Source organism: Oncorhynchus clarkii, chromosome 20 (genome assembly GCF_045791955.1).
Source record: "Oncorhynchus clarkii lewisi isolate Uvic-CL-2024 chromosome 20, UVic_Ocla_1.0, whole genome shotgun sequence".
Lineage (NCBI taxonomy): Eukaryota > Metazoa > Chordata > Actinopteri > Salmoniformes > Salmonidae > Oncorhynchus > Oncorhynchus clarkii.
In genome coordinates this window covers 80,986,975-81,002,972 of record NC_092166.1, presented here as the reverse complement: position 1 = coordinate 81,002,972, position 15,998 = coordinate 80,986,975, and the positions used below count along the sequence as shown (strand labels likewise).

At 45.8% G+C, this 15,998-nt stretch overlaps 1 protein-coding gene across 1 annotated transcript in view; it reads left to right on the top strand.

Annotated features, from left to right (window-relative positions):
• Nucleotides 1–6,532: 6,532 nt before the first annotated feature.
• Nucleotides 6,533–15,998, top strand: part of LOC139375722 (fatty acid desaturase 6-like) — a 15,586-nt gene continuing 6,120 nt past the window's right edge. The window contains exons 1-3 of the mRNA XM_071117535.1: nucleotides 6,533–7,746; nucleotides 14,614–14,780; nucleotides 14,900–15,080. Coding sequence (XP_070973636.1) covers nucleotides 7,404–7,746; nucleotides 14,614–14,780; nucleotides 14,900–15,080 — 691 coding nt within the window. The 5' untranslated portion in view covers nucleotides 6,533–7,403. The remainder of the gene's footprint in view (nucleotides 7,747–14,613; nucleotides 14,781–14,899; nucleotides 15,081–15,998) is intronic.

Below are 15,998 nucleotides of genomic sequence, written 5' to 3'. Positions count from 1 at the left end.
CACGGAACAAACACACTGACGTCCTGTCACTGGCACGGAACAAACACACTCACGTACTGTCACTGGCACGGAACAAACACACTCACTTACTGTCACTGTCACTGGCACGGAACAAACACACTCACGTCCTGTCACTGGCACGGAACAAACACACTCACGTCCTGTCACTGGCACGGAACAAACACACTCACATCCTGTCACTGGCATGGAACAAACACACTCACGTCCTGTCACTGGCACGGAACAAACACACTCACGTTTCCCATATGGAAACGTGAGTGTCAATTAATTTGCAACTGAGCATTTGATCATGTTTTTTTCTATATATTTGTGCAAACGTGTAATGTTATTTCCGTATTTATTATTTATTAATAGAAAATGTTTTGTTTATTGTTTATTCCAGACATTACTGTCCAGTTTTGTTACTTTGGTATGTATAATAGTTAGCTCAGATGAAAACCATGTCCTTGACACAGAATATAAAAAGGATTCAACTCTGTTATATTTATTTTTAATGTTTATTTAACCTTTATTTAACTAGACAAGTCAGTTAAGAACACATTCTTATTTTACAATGACATAAATGTGTCCCAAATTGCACCCTATTCTCAACATAGTGCACTACTTTTGACAAGGGCCCATAGGATTCTGATAAAGACAAAAAAAAAAAAATGAAGTAGTGCACTACGTAGGGAATAGGGTACCATTTGGGACGTTGGCACGTTTCTGTTTTTAAGGACAGTTTGCGTGTTAATGAAGATACTGGAACATGAGGTTATCAGTCAGTCAGTCTGTCTGTGGCTACCTCCCAAATAGCACTCTATCCCCTATGTATAGTGCACTACTTTTGCACAGGGCCCATAGGGATCTATATAGGGAACAGGGTACCATTTGGAATGCATCCTGTCTGTGCCAAGGTAAGTGTTATCTCATGTTGCTCCGGGAATCCAGTTCGGGGTATAGTGTTTCACAAGAGTGCTGCCTTTGAACTGGTGGACTCTGTTGCATGACTGTGCATGAACAACCTCTCCCTCAATGTTTGTTTTTTTTTACCTTTATTTAACTAGGCAAGTCTGTTAAGAAAAAAAAATGTTTTTACAATGACGGCCTAATGTCAGCAAGACAAAGGAGCTGATCGTGGACTATAGAAAAAGGAGGACCAAACGGACTGAAGTGGAGCTTGTTGAGAGTTTCAATTTCCTTGGTGTCCACATAACCAACAAACCATCATGGTCCAAACACAGCAAGACAGTTGTGAAGACGGCACGACTTAACCTTTTTCCCCTCAGGAGACTGAAAGGATTTGGCATGGGTCCCCAGATCCTCAGAAAGTTCTACAGCTGCACCATCGAGAGCATCCTGACCGGTTGCATCACCGCCTGGTATGGCAACTGCTCAGCATCTGACCGTAAGGCACTACAGAGGGTAGTGTGTATGGCCCAGTACATCACTGGGGCCAAGCTTCCTGCCATCCAGGATCTAGGCGGTGTCAGAGGAAGGCCCAACATTCTATCAGGCACATAATAACGACACAATTCCCAGAAAATAGCCTTAATTAAAGGTCCAAGCGTTTCTCCAGCGAGATTCTCACATGCCAAACAAATAGATTAGCAAAGAGTTAAATCGACACTCATTGACTGGAAAACATCTTGCGCTTTTTTAATAAAAGTAGATTATGTTTTCTCATGCAACGTATTTCAATTACTTTACTACATCACATTAATTACGCAATGATATTTCGTTTGATGGATACCCTGGGCTTTGTACAATGTTATGAAGTACATTGAGATTCCATCTTAATTCCATCTTAAATGTATATTGCACAAATCTGGCCTTTATGGAAGAGTGGCAAGAAGAAAGCCATTTCTTAAAGATATCCATAAAAAGTGTCGTTTAAAGTTTGCCACAAGCCACCTGGAGACACACTAAACATGTGGAAGAAGGTGCTCTGGTCAGATGAAACCAAAATTGAACTTTTTGGCAACAATGAAAAAACGTTATGTTTGGGGTAAAAGCAACACAGCTGAACACACCATCCCCACTGTCAAACATGGTGGTGGCAGCATCATGGTTTGGGCCTGCTTTTCTTCAGCAGGGACAGGGAAGATGGTTAAAATTGATGGGAAGATGGATGGAGCCAAATACAGGACCATTCTGGAATAAAACCTGATGGAGTCTGCAAAAGACCTGAGACTGGGACGGAAATTTGTCTTCCAACAAGACAATGATCCAAAACATAAAGCAAAATCTACAATGGAATGGTTCAAAAATAAACATATCCAGGTGTTAGAATGGCCTAGTCAAAGTCCAGAACTGAATCCAATCGAGAATCTGTGGAAAGAACTGAAAACTGCTGTTCACAAATGCTCTCCATCTAACCTCACTGAGCTCGAGCTGTTTTTTCAGTCTCTCGATGTGCAAAACTGATAGAGACATACCCCAAGCGACTTACAGCTGTAATCGCAGCAAAAGGTGGCGCTACAAAGTATTAATTTAAGGGGGCTGAATAATTTTGCACGCCCAATTTTTCAGTTTTTGATTTGTTAAAAAAGTTTGAAATATCCAATAAATGTCGTTCCACTTCATGATTGTGTCCCACTTGTTGTTGATTCTTCACAAAAAAATACAGTTTTATATCTTTATGTTTGAATCCTGAAATGTGGCAAAAGGTGGCAAAGTTCAAGGGGGCCGAATACTTTCGCAAGGCACTGTATATATATATATCACGGAATCCATATAGAACATTAGAAATTCTTTGGTACTCACATCAACCATTCCATTTGCGTTTTCGAGGACTCTCCACAGCAGAACAAAAGGATCATGGAATCCTCAACGGTTCTCTAACCTCCCAGAATCCCGCTCGCAATACCGCCCTGTGATGGGCAGTGAAGGAACGGAACCCCAAGATAACGTTATATCAAAGTTTATTATCCAAAATTCAATAATCTGATTAAGCATAATACTATATGTTACTATCCAAACTTCAGATTAAGACTAATTTGCATATTCACACAACTCTCATATCACAGTCACACAATGCTATTCTCAAACATACCTAATCAATTAGTTGTTTTTCAACAATATTTTAACCTGCAGGAATATTTTCACATTTCTATCTCATGATTAGTTCCTAGGATAATGCAACTCATACATTTACATCTTTCAATACTTCTTAAATGGGGTAGAGGTTTAAAACAAGTACAGGTTTAAAACTATTACAGGTGCACCTTACTATCTTATACTATATCATAAATGGTCTTAACTAGTTCACACAGATTCCGGATGTTTTAACATTAAATGGCCAAAACCAGTTCACACAGATTCTAGATTATTAGCGCTAAATTACCAAACCCAGGGCATACCTGGCTAGCACTGTCACGAACGTTGTTGTAAGGATTGTCGGACCAAAGTGCAGCGTGGTATGGGTTCAACATATTTATTTAGTGAACCGGCACAACAAAAAAAACAATAACGCACAAACGAAACGTGAAGCTATGGCTCACAGGCAACTAACCTAAAAACAAGATCCCACAAAAAAACCCAGTGGGAAAAGGCTGCCTAAACATGATCCCCAATCAGAGACAATGATAGCCTTTGATTGGGAACCATACCAGGCCAACATAGAAATACAAAAACTAGAGTACCCACCCTAGTCACATCCCGACCTAACCAAATTAGAGAATAAAGGGCTCTAAGGTCAGGACGTGACAAGCACATTTAAAATTATTGGAATTCACCACGTCTGAGGATCACTTAGAAGGTCTCACAGGTACTTTTCAGAAGGAGGTCCTTCTTCCAATAGGGTTTCACCAGGTACCGTGCTTCACACAGAACCCACAGCCACCATGGCCCCTCACCCCTACAGACCGCACCAATCCCCACGTGATGAATTCAGTGTCAGGACGGCTCTAGGTCGCCCGCAATTGACCAATGATCGGTGTCTGAGTCGACTAACTCTCAGATCATCCTCCACTGACTCGACCCTGCTTACGCCTCCAAGGTGCCCCCCTCACACAGGAATACACACTCAAAGCCTACGTAACAGAGGTTTTTCTAAAAACTCAACTTTGAGTGTTTCGCTCACCTCTTTATTTTTTTTAAACTAAGTTTGAGATGTGGTATCCACGCTGCCTCTCAGATCAAAGGTGGGTCCATCTGCTTTGTTCCCGAAATGTCATCTCCCTGGGTTCCCAAGTTTGAGGGATCCCTCATGTACGATTTACCAAGGTCGTCAGGAGCGGTCACCAAGTGAAGATTCACATCCCATCCTTATCGCCAAATGTGGTGGTTAATTTCTTTACTATCAAATGAGGAGAGAAAAACTTACCACACCAGTCAGGGTCATACTTAAACTAAATCTTGAATCACTTATTAACAAGGGAGCAGGTCAATACAACACACACATATAAAGTGAATCGATTAATGGCTGGTCATGGCTAGTCGACGATTCATGGTCAAATTATTCGCTGAGAGCCCCGAGACAAAATTACAAAGGTCCTTTATAGCCAAGATGCACCCCTTTCAACCTACATGACGAACCACCGATATATAGAATGGGTCACAAGGTTAAGATCTGTATGAAAGATACCTATAATACATAGCAGACAGGATCTGCTGTGTCAACAGTTTTCATTGTATAGACCAGAGTCTGGCTCTCCTACTCCAAACTGGAACCATCTCTCACTGGTACCATATAGAACAGAAACATTAACCTTTCTAGCGCAGTGGAACCCCTCGACAACATTCCGCTGAAAAGGCAGCACGCGAAATTCAAAAATATGTTTTCAAAATATGTAACTTTCACACATTAAAAAGTCCAATACTGCAAATGAAATATAAACATCTTGTTAACTCTTTAGGGATAGGGGGCAGCATTTTCACTTTGGATGAATAGCGTGCCCAGAGGAACTGCCTCCTACTCTGTCCCAGATGCAATATATGCATATCATTAGGGTAGCCTAGCGTTGGACTAGTGACCGGAAGGTTGCAAGTTCAAACCCCCGAGCTGACAAGGTACAAATCTGTCGTTCTGCCCCTGAACAGGCAGTTCAGGGGCAGAACGACATTGAAAATATGCATTTGTTCTTAACTGACTTGCCTAGTTAAATAAAGGTTAAATAAATTACTATTGGATAGAAAACACTCTGAAGTTTCTAAAACTGTTTGAATGATGTCTGTGAGTATAATATAACTCATATGGCAGGCGGAAACCTGAGAAAAATCCAACCAGGAAGTTGGATATCTGAGGTTGGTCGATTTTCAACTCATCGCCTATTGAAATCCCAGTGGAATATGGATCTGTTTGCACTTCCTACGGCTTCCACTAGATGTCAACAGTCTGTAGAACCTTGAATGAAGCTTCTACTCTGATGTGCCTCCTCCCACTTTGTTGTTACATCTGCTACTCGCTGTTTAGTATCTCTGTATAGTCACTTTATAAATTACCTGGACTAACCTGTACCCCCGCACATTGACTCGGTACCGGTACCCCCTGTATGTAACAGATATTGTTATGTAATTTTCTGGTGTCACTTTTTGATATATTTTTTTTACTTTAGTTTATTTAGTAAATATTTTCTTAACTCTATTTCTTGAACTGCATTGTTGGTTAAGGGCTTGTAAAGGAAGCATTTCACTGTAAGGTGAACTACACCTGTTGTATTTGGCGCTTGTGCCAAATACAATTTGATTTGAATGTGTTTTGTATGTAACTTCAATGATTATGTATGCACTCACTACTGCAAGTCGAAGATGTGTGGATACAATCTTTGGAATACAACATAAGTCATGTTTGGATGTACTTTCACCCACAACAGTTATTAAAAATGTTTATTACAATTAACAAAGTCACTTTTTTGACGCTGATTGTTAATATCCTGGTCATTACAACTGTAATTACAAAGATGATTGGGTAGGTCTTCCTACTGTTTCTGTCACCACGGTTACAGTGTGATAACATGACTGACAGCTCCTGTTCTGATTAGAACCAGACAGAGTTGCTGTAGAGGGAAAGGTCTGATTAGCCTAGTGCTCTGATGTCCCCTGGGTCGTGTTCAATTAGAGAGAAAATATTTTTTTTAAATGGTGAGAACTATTATTTTAGTTTTCTATTGCGAAACATTTTGCCCAGTGAGCTCAGCTTAACACAAACCTGCACTCTGCTAAAGCAGTTATAGTGGTAGTCCAGTTCACTCAGGATCCCACCAGAGCTCCTATTCCCTTAAATCATTAAGAACACTGCAGCCAACACTGTACCTGGCCAGCAAAGAGCACTGGCCAACAGCCCATTAAAACACTCATCTACTCATCTCTGTCTCTCTCTCTCTCTCTCTCTCTCTCTCTCTCTCTCTCTCTACACAGTGAGCACTAAACAGTCGCTGCTAATCTTCTCCTCCTGACTTAGCCCCCCTTTCCCCCACTCCCCGTCCTCCTCCTTTTCCCAGGCCCTCTGCCAAGGTTACAACAGGGATGAGAGAGGGAGGAAAGAAAGGAGGGGGAGGGGAAACGAGGACTGCAGGGGAGGGACCTGCAGTATGCACGAGGAGCTTCGGTGAAGAGAGAGGGGAATAAGCAGCAGAATCATTTCTGGAGCTGAGCAGCTGCAGGGTATAGAGTCGTGTGTGTCCGTGCAGTATTCATGGCTTTGTGTGTGGTGTGTGACACTGGGACTTGCCCCGGCTCACTTAGCTCACACCCATCGAAGCCACAGGACGTCCCCAGAGCTGCTGCTGTATTAAACAAGGACTGCACTACAGGAACAGCCTGACAAGGAGAGAGGAGAAGACAGAAAGGAGAGAGAACACAGAGGAGGAGAGGAGAGAAAGGAGAGAGAGAAAGAACACAGAGGAGAAGAGGAGGAGGAGAGGAGAGAAAGGAGACAGAGAACACAGAGGAGAAAGGAGAGAGGGAGAACACAGAGAAGAAGAGGAGGAGGAGGAGAGGAGAGAAAGGGGAGAGAGAGAGAACAGAGAAGAAGAGGAGGAGGACAGGGAAAGAGAGAAGTACACAGCGTGTTGGAGAAGAGGAGAAGAGTAGAGAAGAAGAGGAGGAGAAGAGGCGAAGTGGGGAAGAGGAGAGGAAGAGAAGAGAAGTGGAGGAGGAGAGGAGGAGAAGGGGAAGAGAAGGGGAGGAGGGGAGTACACACCACAGATTGTATTAGAAGGAGAAAAGGAAGGTGAGAACCGTCGGAGTGGTTGTAAAGGAGCTGAACTTCTCAGAAGACACTTCCTGTCATGTTTACTTCAGTCCGGACCCTTTGTGTTCAGGACACAATGTCCAGGCTACTATCCTCAGAGTCTGGCCGCTGCCTATGAGTCCGTCCATACAGCCGCTGCATACACCGAGCACTGTCGCTTGTACCGTACTTTGTTGTTGGTCGGGAGGGAGGCACAAAGGGAGCTGAAATGCAGAATGTACCGGAGGAATGGAGGGAAGAACAGAGGGCTGGAGGAGGAGGAGAGGTGGATGCTAAACCCTGGGAGGGTAGAGAGGCCTTATTCCAAATAAACACTGTTAACTCCAAACAGGATATGGACAGAGGGAAAGAGAATGGAGAGACTGGCGTTAAGGAGAGGAGGAAGGAGAATGTAGAGATGATGAACGAAGGGGGAAAGGGGACAGACAAAGAGTCCCTGATGATGGAGCTGACCCGTTTGGTTCAGAAGACAGTGAAGGAGAGTAGCTGGTGGGAGAGGCGAGGCATCGACATCACTATCCTGGTCCTGGCCTTTCTCTTGTTACCTCCAGGTAATCCATACACCTGTCTCACACACTTCATACACCTGTCTCACACACTTCATACACCTGTCTCACACACTTCATACACCTGTCTCACACACTTCATACACCTGTCTCACACACTTCATACACCTGTCTCACACACTTCATACACCTGTCTCACACACTTCATACACCTGTCTCACACACTTCATACACCTGTCTCACACACTTCATACACCCGTCTCACACACTTCATACACCTGTCTCACACACTTCATACACCTGTCTCACACACTTCATACACCTGTCTCACACACTTCATACACCTGTCTCACACACTTCATACACACTTCATACACCTGTCTCACACACTTCATACACCTGTCTCACACACTTCATACACCTGTCTCACACACTTCATACACCTGTCTCACACACTTCATACACCTGTCTCACACACTTCATACACCTGTCTCACACACTTCATACACCTGTCTCACACACTTCATACACCTGTCTCACACACTTCATACACCTGTCTCACACACTTCATACACCTGTCTCACACACTTCATACACACTTCATACACCTGTCTCACACACTTCATACACCTGTCTCACACACTTCATACACCTGTCTCACACACTTCATACACCTGTCTTACACACTTCATGCACCTGTCTCACACACTTCATACACCTGTCTCACACACTTCATACACCTGTATCACACACTTCATACACCTGTCTCACACACTTCATACACCTGTCTCACACACTTCATACACCTGTCTCACACACTTCATACACCTTTATCCTATCCCAAGGTAAGACATCTACCTGCACATCGCAATACATACACCCGTCTCACAGACTTTATAGTGGTCCTCTCTGGCTCAGTTGGTAGAGCGTGGCGCTTGCAATGCCAGGATTGTGGGTTCGATTGCTGCTGGGTCCACGTATGCACGCATGACTGTAAGTCACTTTGGATAAAGGTGTCTGCTAAATGGCATTATGATATACTAAAGGTAAACATAGTTTTACCACATTCAGTTCACCAGGTAAGACACCAGGTCACAGCTTGACCTGAAACACCTGTCTTGTGCTTGTCTCCACCTCCCCACCATGTGTCTCCCATTTTCCCCATTTTCCCCATTATCCCCTGTGTATTTATATCTGTGTTTTCTGTTTGTCTGTTGCCAGTTTGTCTTGTTTAATCAGGTCTTACCAGTGTGTTTCCCCTTTTCTCCAGTTCTCAATTTCTTGTTTTCTAGTCTTCCCGATTCTAACCTTTCTGCCTGTCCTGAACCTGAACCTGCCTGCCGTTCTGTCCCTGATTGACTCTGTCTTGGATTACAAACCTCTGCCTGCCCTCCACCAGCCCCTTGCATGTCCCTTTGTTATAATAAATATTCTGAGAACCAAACTATCCGCCTCCTGTGTCTGCGTCTGGGTCATATTCTGAGTCGTGATAATATTAACTGGCCATGACTGATCCAGCAGATTCGGACCAGCTCCGCAACGCTGTCTCCTTCCAAGGAGCTGCGATTGGAAGACACGAGGAGTTACTTCAAACCCTTATGGAAAGACTCTAGATCTTGGCAGGATGCGATGACCACGCTTTCACTGCATTGCTTGAGCAATTCCACGGATTATCTACTAGGCAACAAGCCTCTAGGGTAAACCCCCAGACTCTCAGTAACCCCGCTACCAGCGGCGCTTCTCCCCAGTCTCCCCTGACACCCGAGAACCCTGCTTACCTCCTCCGGAGCGCTATGCTGGAGATCCGGGAACCTGCCGGGCGTTTCTCTCTCAATGCTCCCTCATCTTTGAGCTGCAGCCCTCTTTATTTCGCTGAAAGATAGCGTACCTGATAACGCTGGTGTCCGGGAGGGCCCTCGCCTGGGCTATGGCGGTGTGGGAGCAATAATCCACCGTTTACCTCAGTTTGATGAGTTTGTGGTGGAGGTTAGCAACGTGGTAGAAAGGTGCCCGGAAGCTACTTCAACTGTGCCAATTTGCCTCCCGCTTCTCTTTGTGGAGAAGAAGGACAAAACCCTGGGCCTGTGTATCGACTATCGGGGCCTTAATGACATCACGGTTAAAAAACTTTACCCTCTACCACTCATCTCCTCAGCTTTCAAGCCTCTCCTCAGAACGCCTACCACCTGATTCGGATATGGGAAGATTACGAATGGAAGACAGCCTTTAACACTGCTAGCGGGCACTATGAGTACCTTGTTATGCCATTCGAACTGACCAATGCTGCCACAGTGTTCCAGTCCCTGGTCAATGATGTGCTCTGTGACCTGTTGAACCGGTTTGTGTTTGTCTACCTTGACGACATCCTTATTTTTTCCCCTTCAGCTCAAGAGCACGTCCTTCATGTCCGACAGATCCTTCAGCGTCTCCTGGAGAACCAGCTTTTTGTTAAAGCAGATAAATGTGACTTCCATCGCTCCACCATTTCCTTCCTAGGATACGTCATCGCTGCAGAAAATATTCAGATGGATTCTGATGAAGGTGAAAGCGGTGGTATATTGGCCTCAACCCACATCCAGAGTGCAGCTGCAACGTTTCCTGGGGTTTGCCCATTTTTACCATCGTTACCACGGGTTACAGCAGCCTAGCTTCCCCTCTCTGAGCACTCACCTCTCCCAAGGTTCCGTTCACGTGGTCTCCAGCAGCTGTCCAGGTGTTCTCGGACCTCAAGCATCGATTCACCACAGCTCCTATTCTAATTCATCCGGACCTGTCCCTTCAGTTTGTGGTGGAGGTCGAGTCCCAGCTTTCTGCCCAGGACCAAAAGCTGCATCCCTGCACTTTCCCTTCCCATCGTCTTAACCTGTAAAACAAGTAAAGCCTTCAAATAAAATAACTTACCTTTGAAGAACTTCTGATGTTTTCAATGAGGAGACTCTCAGTTAGATAGCAGATGCTCAGTTTTTCCAAAAAGATTCTTTGTGTATTAGAAATAGCTCCGTTTTGTACATCACATTTGGCTACCAAAAAAAAAAAAAAAAAAAAAAAAAAAAAAACGAAAATTCAGCCCTCAAAACGCAAACTTTTTTCCAAATTAACTCCATAATATCGACTGAAACATGGCAAACGTGGTTTAGAATCAATCCTCAAGGTGTTTTTCCACATATCTCTTCGATGATATATCCTTCGTGGAAGCCTGGTTTCTCCTTGCTCTCAAATGGAAAAATAATTGCACCTGGCTTTGCGCTCCAATTTCGACGCAGGGACACCAGGCGGACACTTGGAAAATGTAGTCTCTTATGGTCAATCTTCCAATGATATGCCGACAAATACGTCACAATGCTGCAAACACCTTGGGGAAACGACAGAAAGTGTAGGCTCATTCCTTGCGCAATCACAGCCATATAAGGAGACAATGGAAAACAGAGCTTCAGAGATTCTGCTCATTTCCTGGTTGACGTATCATCTTGGTTTCGCCTGTAGAATGAGTTCTGGGGCACTTACAGATAATATCTTTGCAGATTCTGAAACTTCAGAGTGTTTTCTTTCCAAAACGGTCAATAATATGCATAGTCGAGCATCTTTTCGTGACAAAATATTGCGCTTAAAACGGGAACGTTTTTTATCCAAAAATGAAATAGCGCCCCTAGAGATCCAAGAGGTTAATGCCGCTGAGAGGAACTATGACGTGGGAAATCGAGAACTACTCGTGGTCAGAATGGCGATGGAGGAGTGGAGGCGTTGGTTAGAGGGGCCGGAACATCCAATCTTAGTGTGGACTGACCATAAGAACCTGGAATATCCCTGCACCGCTAAGCGCCTCAACTCAAGGCAGGCTCGATGGGCCTTGTTGTTAAATTAAATTTGACTATCTCCTACCGCCCTCGGTCCAAGAATGTGAAGCCTGATGCGCTCTCACGCCTGTATAGCCCGTTGCCACACCGCCTGACCCCGAGACCATCCTCCGTACCTCCTGTCTATCGGCTGCAGTCATCTGGGGTATAGAGAGCCTGGTCTGTAACCAGATGTTTGTCCCAGACTCTGCCGTTTCTCCTGGTCCTGAAATGGGTGCATTCCTCTAGACTGACCTGCCATCCTGGTTCCCGTCGGACCCTGGCTTTCATCCGACAAAGTCTTTGGTGGCTCACCATGGTTCCTGACGTCTCTACATTTGTCGCTGCCTGCACTGTGTGTGCACAGAATAAGACTCCACGGCAAGCTCCGGCTGGCCTCATTCAACCACTCCCTGTTCCTCACCACCCCTGGTCCCATATATCCCTGGGCTTCGTCACTGGTCTTCTTCCGTCAGATGGCAACACCACTATTCTTTCAGTGGTGGATAGGTTTTCCAAAGCCACCCATTTCATTCCCCTTCCCAAGTTACCCTCAGGCAAGGAGACGGCCCAGCTCATGATGCCGTCTTCCAGATCCATGGACTTCCGGTCGGCATGGTCTCTGATCGTGGTCCTCAGTTCTCGTCCCGATTCCGGAAGGCGTTCTTCACCCTCATCGGGTCGTCAGCCAGCCTGTCATCCGGTTTTCATCCCCAGTCTAACGGCCAGTTGGATTGAGCCAATCAGGAACTGGAGACGGCTCTTTGTTGCCTCCTCTCCCCCAATCCCATCAACTGGAGCAAGCAACTTGTGTGGGTGGAAAACGTCCACAACACCCTTCCCTGCTCTGCCACTGGTCTCTCGCCTTTAGAGAGTTCCTTGGGATATCAGCCCCTGCTCTTTCCTGAGCAAGAGGAAGAAGTCAGCATACCCTCTGCCCAGATGTTTGTCCGCCGCTGTCGCTGTACCTGGAAGAGAGCCCGGTCCGCTCTTATCAAGACCACCTCCAGGTATCATCTCGGGCAGAGGGTATGGCTTTCCACTCCGGATGGAGTTCCCCAAACTTTCCCCCTGCTTTATCAGCCCTTTCCCCCATCTCTAAAATCCTTAGTCCCACTGCTGTTCGCCTTCTATTGCCCCACACCCTCCGTATACTTTCCACTTTTCATGTGTCTAGGATTAAACCTCACAGCCCTGTGTCTCCTTTTGCCAGTTTGTCCTGTTTGGTCAGGTCTTACCAGCATGTTTCTCCTGTTCTCAAGTTCTTGTTTTCTAGTCTTCCCGGTTCTGACCTTTCTGCCTGTCTTGAGCCTCCCTGCTGTTCTGTCCCTGATTGACTCTGCCTTGGATTAAGAACCTCTGCCTGTCCTTGACCTGCCCTTTGCCTGTCCATTATTATAATAAATATCCCGAGAACCGAACAATCCGCCTCCTGTGTCTTTGTCTGGGTCATATCCTGAGTCATGATACACATGTCTAACAACCGCAAAACTGGTTGAAATGACATCTTTTCAAACTATTTTGCTCACTGGGTTTTAGCCTGGTCAACAAGGTTGACAATTGGCTCAATAGTGAGAGTAACATTTAGTCTGGTTAAACCAGGCTGACGCCTTATAGTCATAAAAGGTAAAACATATTTGTATAGGTTTACCACATCCTGTGTAACATGCAGATGTGTTGTAAATACACAGGGAGGAGGGAAGTGAGAAATCCACTGTACTAAAACATGAAGGATAATGGCTGTAAAGTAATCCCAGATTTGAGTCATCTGGCCAAACAAGGTCCCCCAGAGGAGAAGGGTCAGGACCAGAAACGGATACCACGTGCTTGATAGCAGAATAGAATGTTCAGGGAAGCTGTTCTCTAAGTTTCAAATGGCAGGAGTAGAATGGAGTAGAACTGTGTTGCAAAATCTTTTTTTATGCTTATTCATGTAGCCTGGTCACAGAGCTGTTTGTCATGACAATGACCATAGCAGTTGGCAAGACATGAAAAACAGATCTGGGACCAGGCTAACGCTAACGGCTAGATGTTTGCCTGTTCCACATTCCATAATGTAGAATATTTGCGTCTAGAACAACGTGTAAACTTTCCACCCTTTGTTAGACTCCATTTCCTCCCAACTTCTTCCCCATATCCCTCTCTCTGTTACGCCTGGACCTTAGAGAGCTTTTTATGTCTCTATTTTGGTTTGGTCAGGGTGTGATTTGGGTGGGCATTCTATGTTCTTTTTTCTATGTTTTGTATTTCTTGTTTTGGCCGGGTATGGTTCTCAATCAGGGACAGCTGACTATCGTTGTCTCAGATTGGGAACCATACTTAGGTAGCTTTTTCCCACCTATGTTTTGTGGGTAGTTATTTTCTGTTTAGTGTTTTCTGCACCTGACAGGACTGTTTCAGTTTCGTTTACTCTCTTTGTTATTTTGTTATAGTGTTCAGTTTAAATTAAAAGCATGAACACATACCACGCTGCGCTTTGGTCCGATTATTCCTCATCTGACGACACCTGTCCTTAACTCCTCAACTACACCTCTCCTTCACCATATCCCTCTCTCCTTAACTCCTCAACTACATCTCTCCTTCCCCATACCCCTCTCTCCTCAACTACATCTCTCCTTCCCCATACCTCTCTCTCCTCAAATACACCTCTCCTTCCCCATACCCCTCTCTCTTCAACTACACCTCTCCTTCCCCATACCCCTCTCTCCTCAACTACACCTCTCCTTACCGATATCCCTCTCTCCTTATCTCCTCAACTACACCTCTCCTTCCCCATATCCCTCTCTCCTTAACTCCTCAACTACATCTCTCCTTCCCCATATCCCTCTCTCCTTAACTCCTCAACTACATCTCTCCTTCCCCATATCCCTCTCTCCTTAACTCCTCAACTACATCTCTCCTTTCCCATATCCCTCTCTCCTCATCTCCTCAACTACATCTCTCCTTCCCCCATACCCCTCTCTCCTCAACTATACCTCTCCTTACCGATATCCCTCTCTCCTCAACTACATCTCTCCATCCCTATATCCCTCTCTCCTCATCTCCTCTACTCATCTCCCCTTCTTCGTTTCTCCTCCAGCCTTTCTGCTGCTGGGCTCATCCCAGGTCCTGGTGTTTGTCCTGGGCATGGTGCTGATGGGGGTGTCCCATGCAGTCATTTCCATTAAGGGAACCCACCTGGCCAGCCACGGATCGCTGAGCGAGTCCCCCGCCTGGGCCGAGTTCTGGGCTGTGTTCTTCATAGAGGTAAGAGGGGGTGGGGGGTGGGGGGGGGGGGGTGGGGGGGGGTCTGTGATCTAATGTCACCAGATACATGGTATAATTGCTGTATTTTCAGCTAGTAATTCAGCTATCTGTCTGTCCAGGTGTGTGGGTCGTTCACAGCAAGGGCAGGTGTAACAGGCCACATTAAGATGCATCATGCCCACACCAACGTGATCGGCCTGGGTGACTCCAGCACCTGGAAGATACCCTGTCTACCCCGGAGCGTCTACCTGTTCATCGCACCCCTGGCTATACCCATTATCACACCTCTGGTGGCACTAGGTGAGGCAAAGACAGGGTGTGGGTGTGTGTGTGTGTGTGTGTGTGTGTGTGTGTGTGTTTCCAGGTGTAGCGTCTACACGTGCGCTGTGTAAGATACATAATGCTCTGCTGTTAGGTTGTTTTGAAACAGGAACATGTTGATACCTGTGTTAAGAGAATCATGTTTGAAAGGCTGACAATAACGTTATTGTTTAGGCCCCTTCTTATTTACATTGATATTTTCACTCCAGGCTGTGATGGTGGAACTGTCCGTGTCTCTGGTCTCTGTCTCTGGTCCCTGTTTCTGGTCCCTGGTCCCTGGTCTCTGTCTCTGTCTCTGGTCTTTGTCTCTGGTCTCTGTCTCTGGTCTCTGGTCTCTGTCTCTGGTCTCTGGTCTCTGGTCTCTGTCTCTGGTCTCTGGTCTCTGTCTCTGGTCTCTGGTCTCTGGTCTCTGGTCTCTGGTCCCTGGTCCCTGTCTCTGGTCCCTGTCTCTGGTCTCTGGTCTCTGGTCCATGTCTTTGTCCCTGTCTCTGGTCTCTGGTCCCTGTCTCTGGTCTCTGTCTCTGGTCCCTGTCTCTGGTCTCTGTCTCTGGTCTCTGGTCTCTGGTCCCTGTCTCTGGTCTCTGTCTCTGGTCTCTGGTCTCTGTCTCTGGTCTCTGGTCTCTGGTCTCTGGTCTCTGTCTTTGGTCTCTGGTCTCTGGTCTCTGTCTCTGGTCTCTGTCTCTGGTCTCTGGTATCTGGTCCTTGTCTCTGGTCTCTGTCTCTGGTCTCTGGTCACTGTCTCTGGTCTCTGTCTCTGGTCTCTTTCTCTGGTCTCTGGTCTCTGGTGTCTGTCTCTGGTCTCTGTCTCTGGTCTCTGGTCCCTGGTCCCTGGTCCCTGTCTCTGGTCCCTGTCTCTGGTCTCTGGTCTCTGGTCCATGTCTTTGTCCCTGTCTCTGG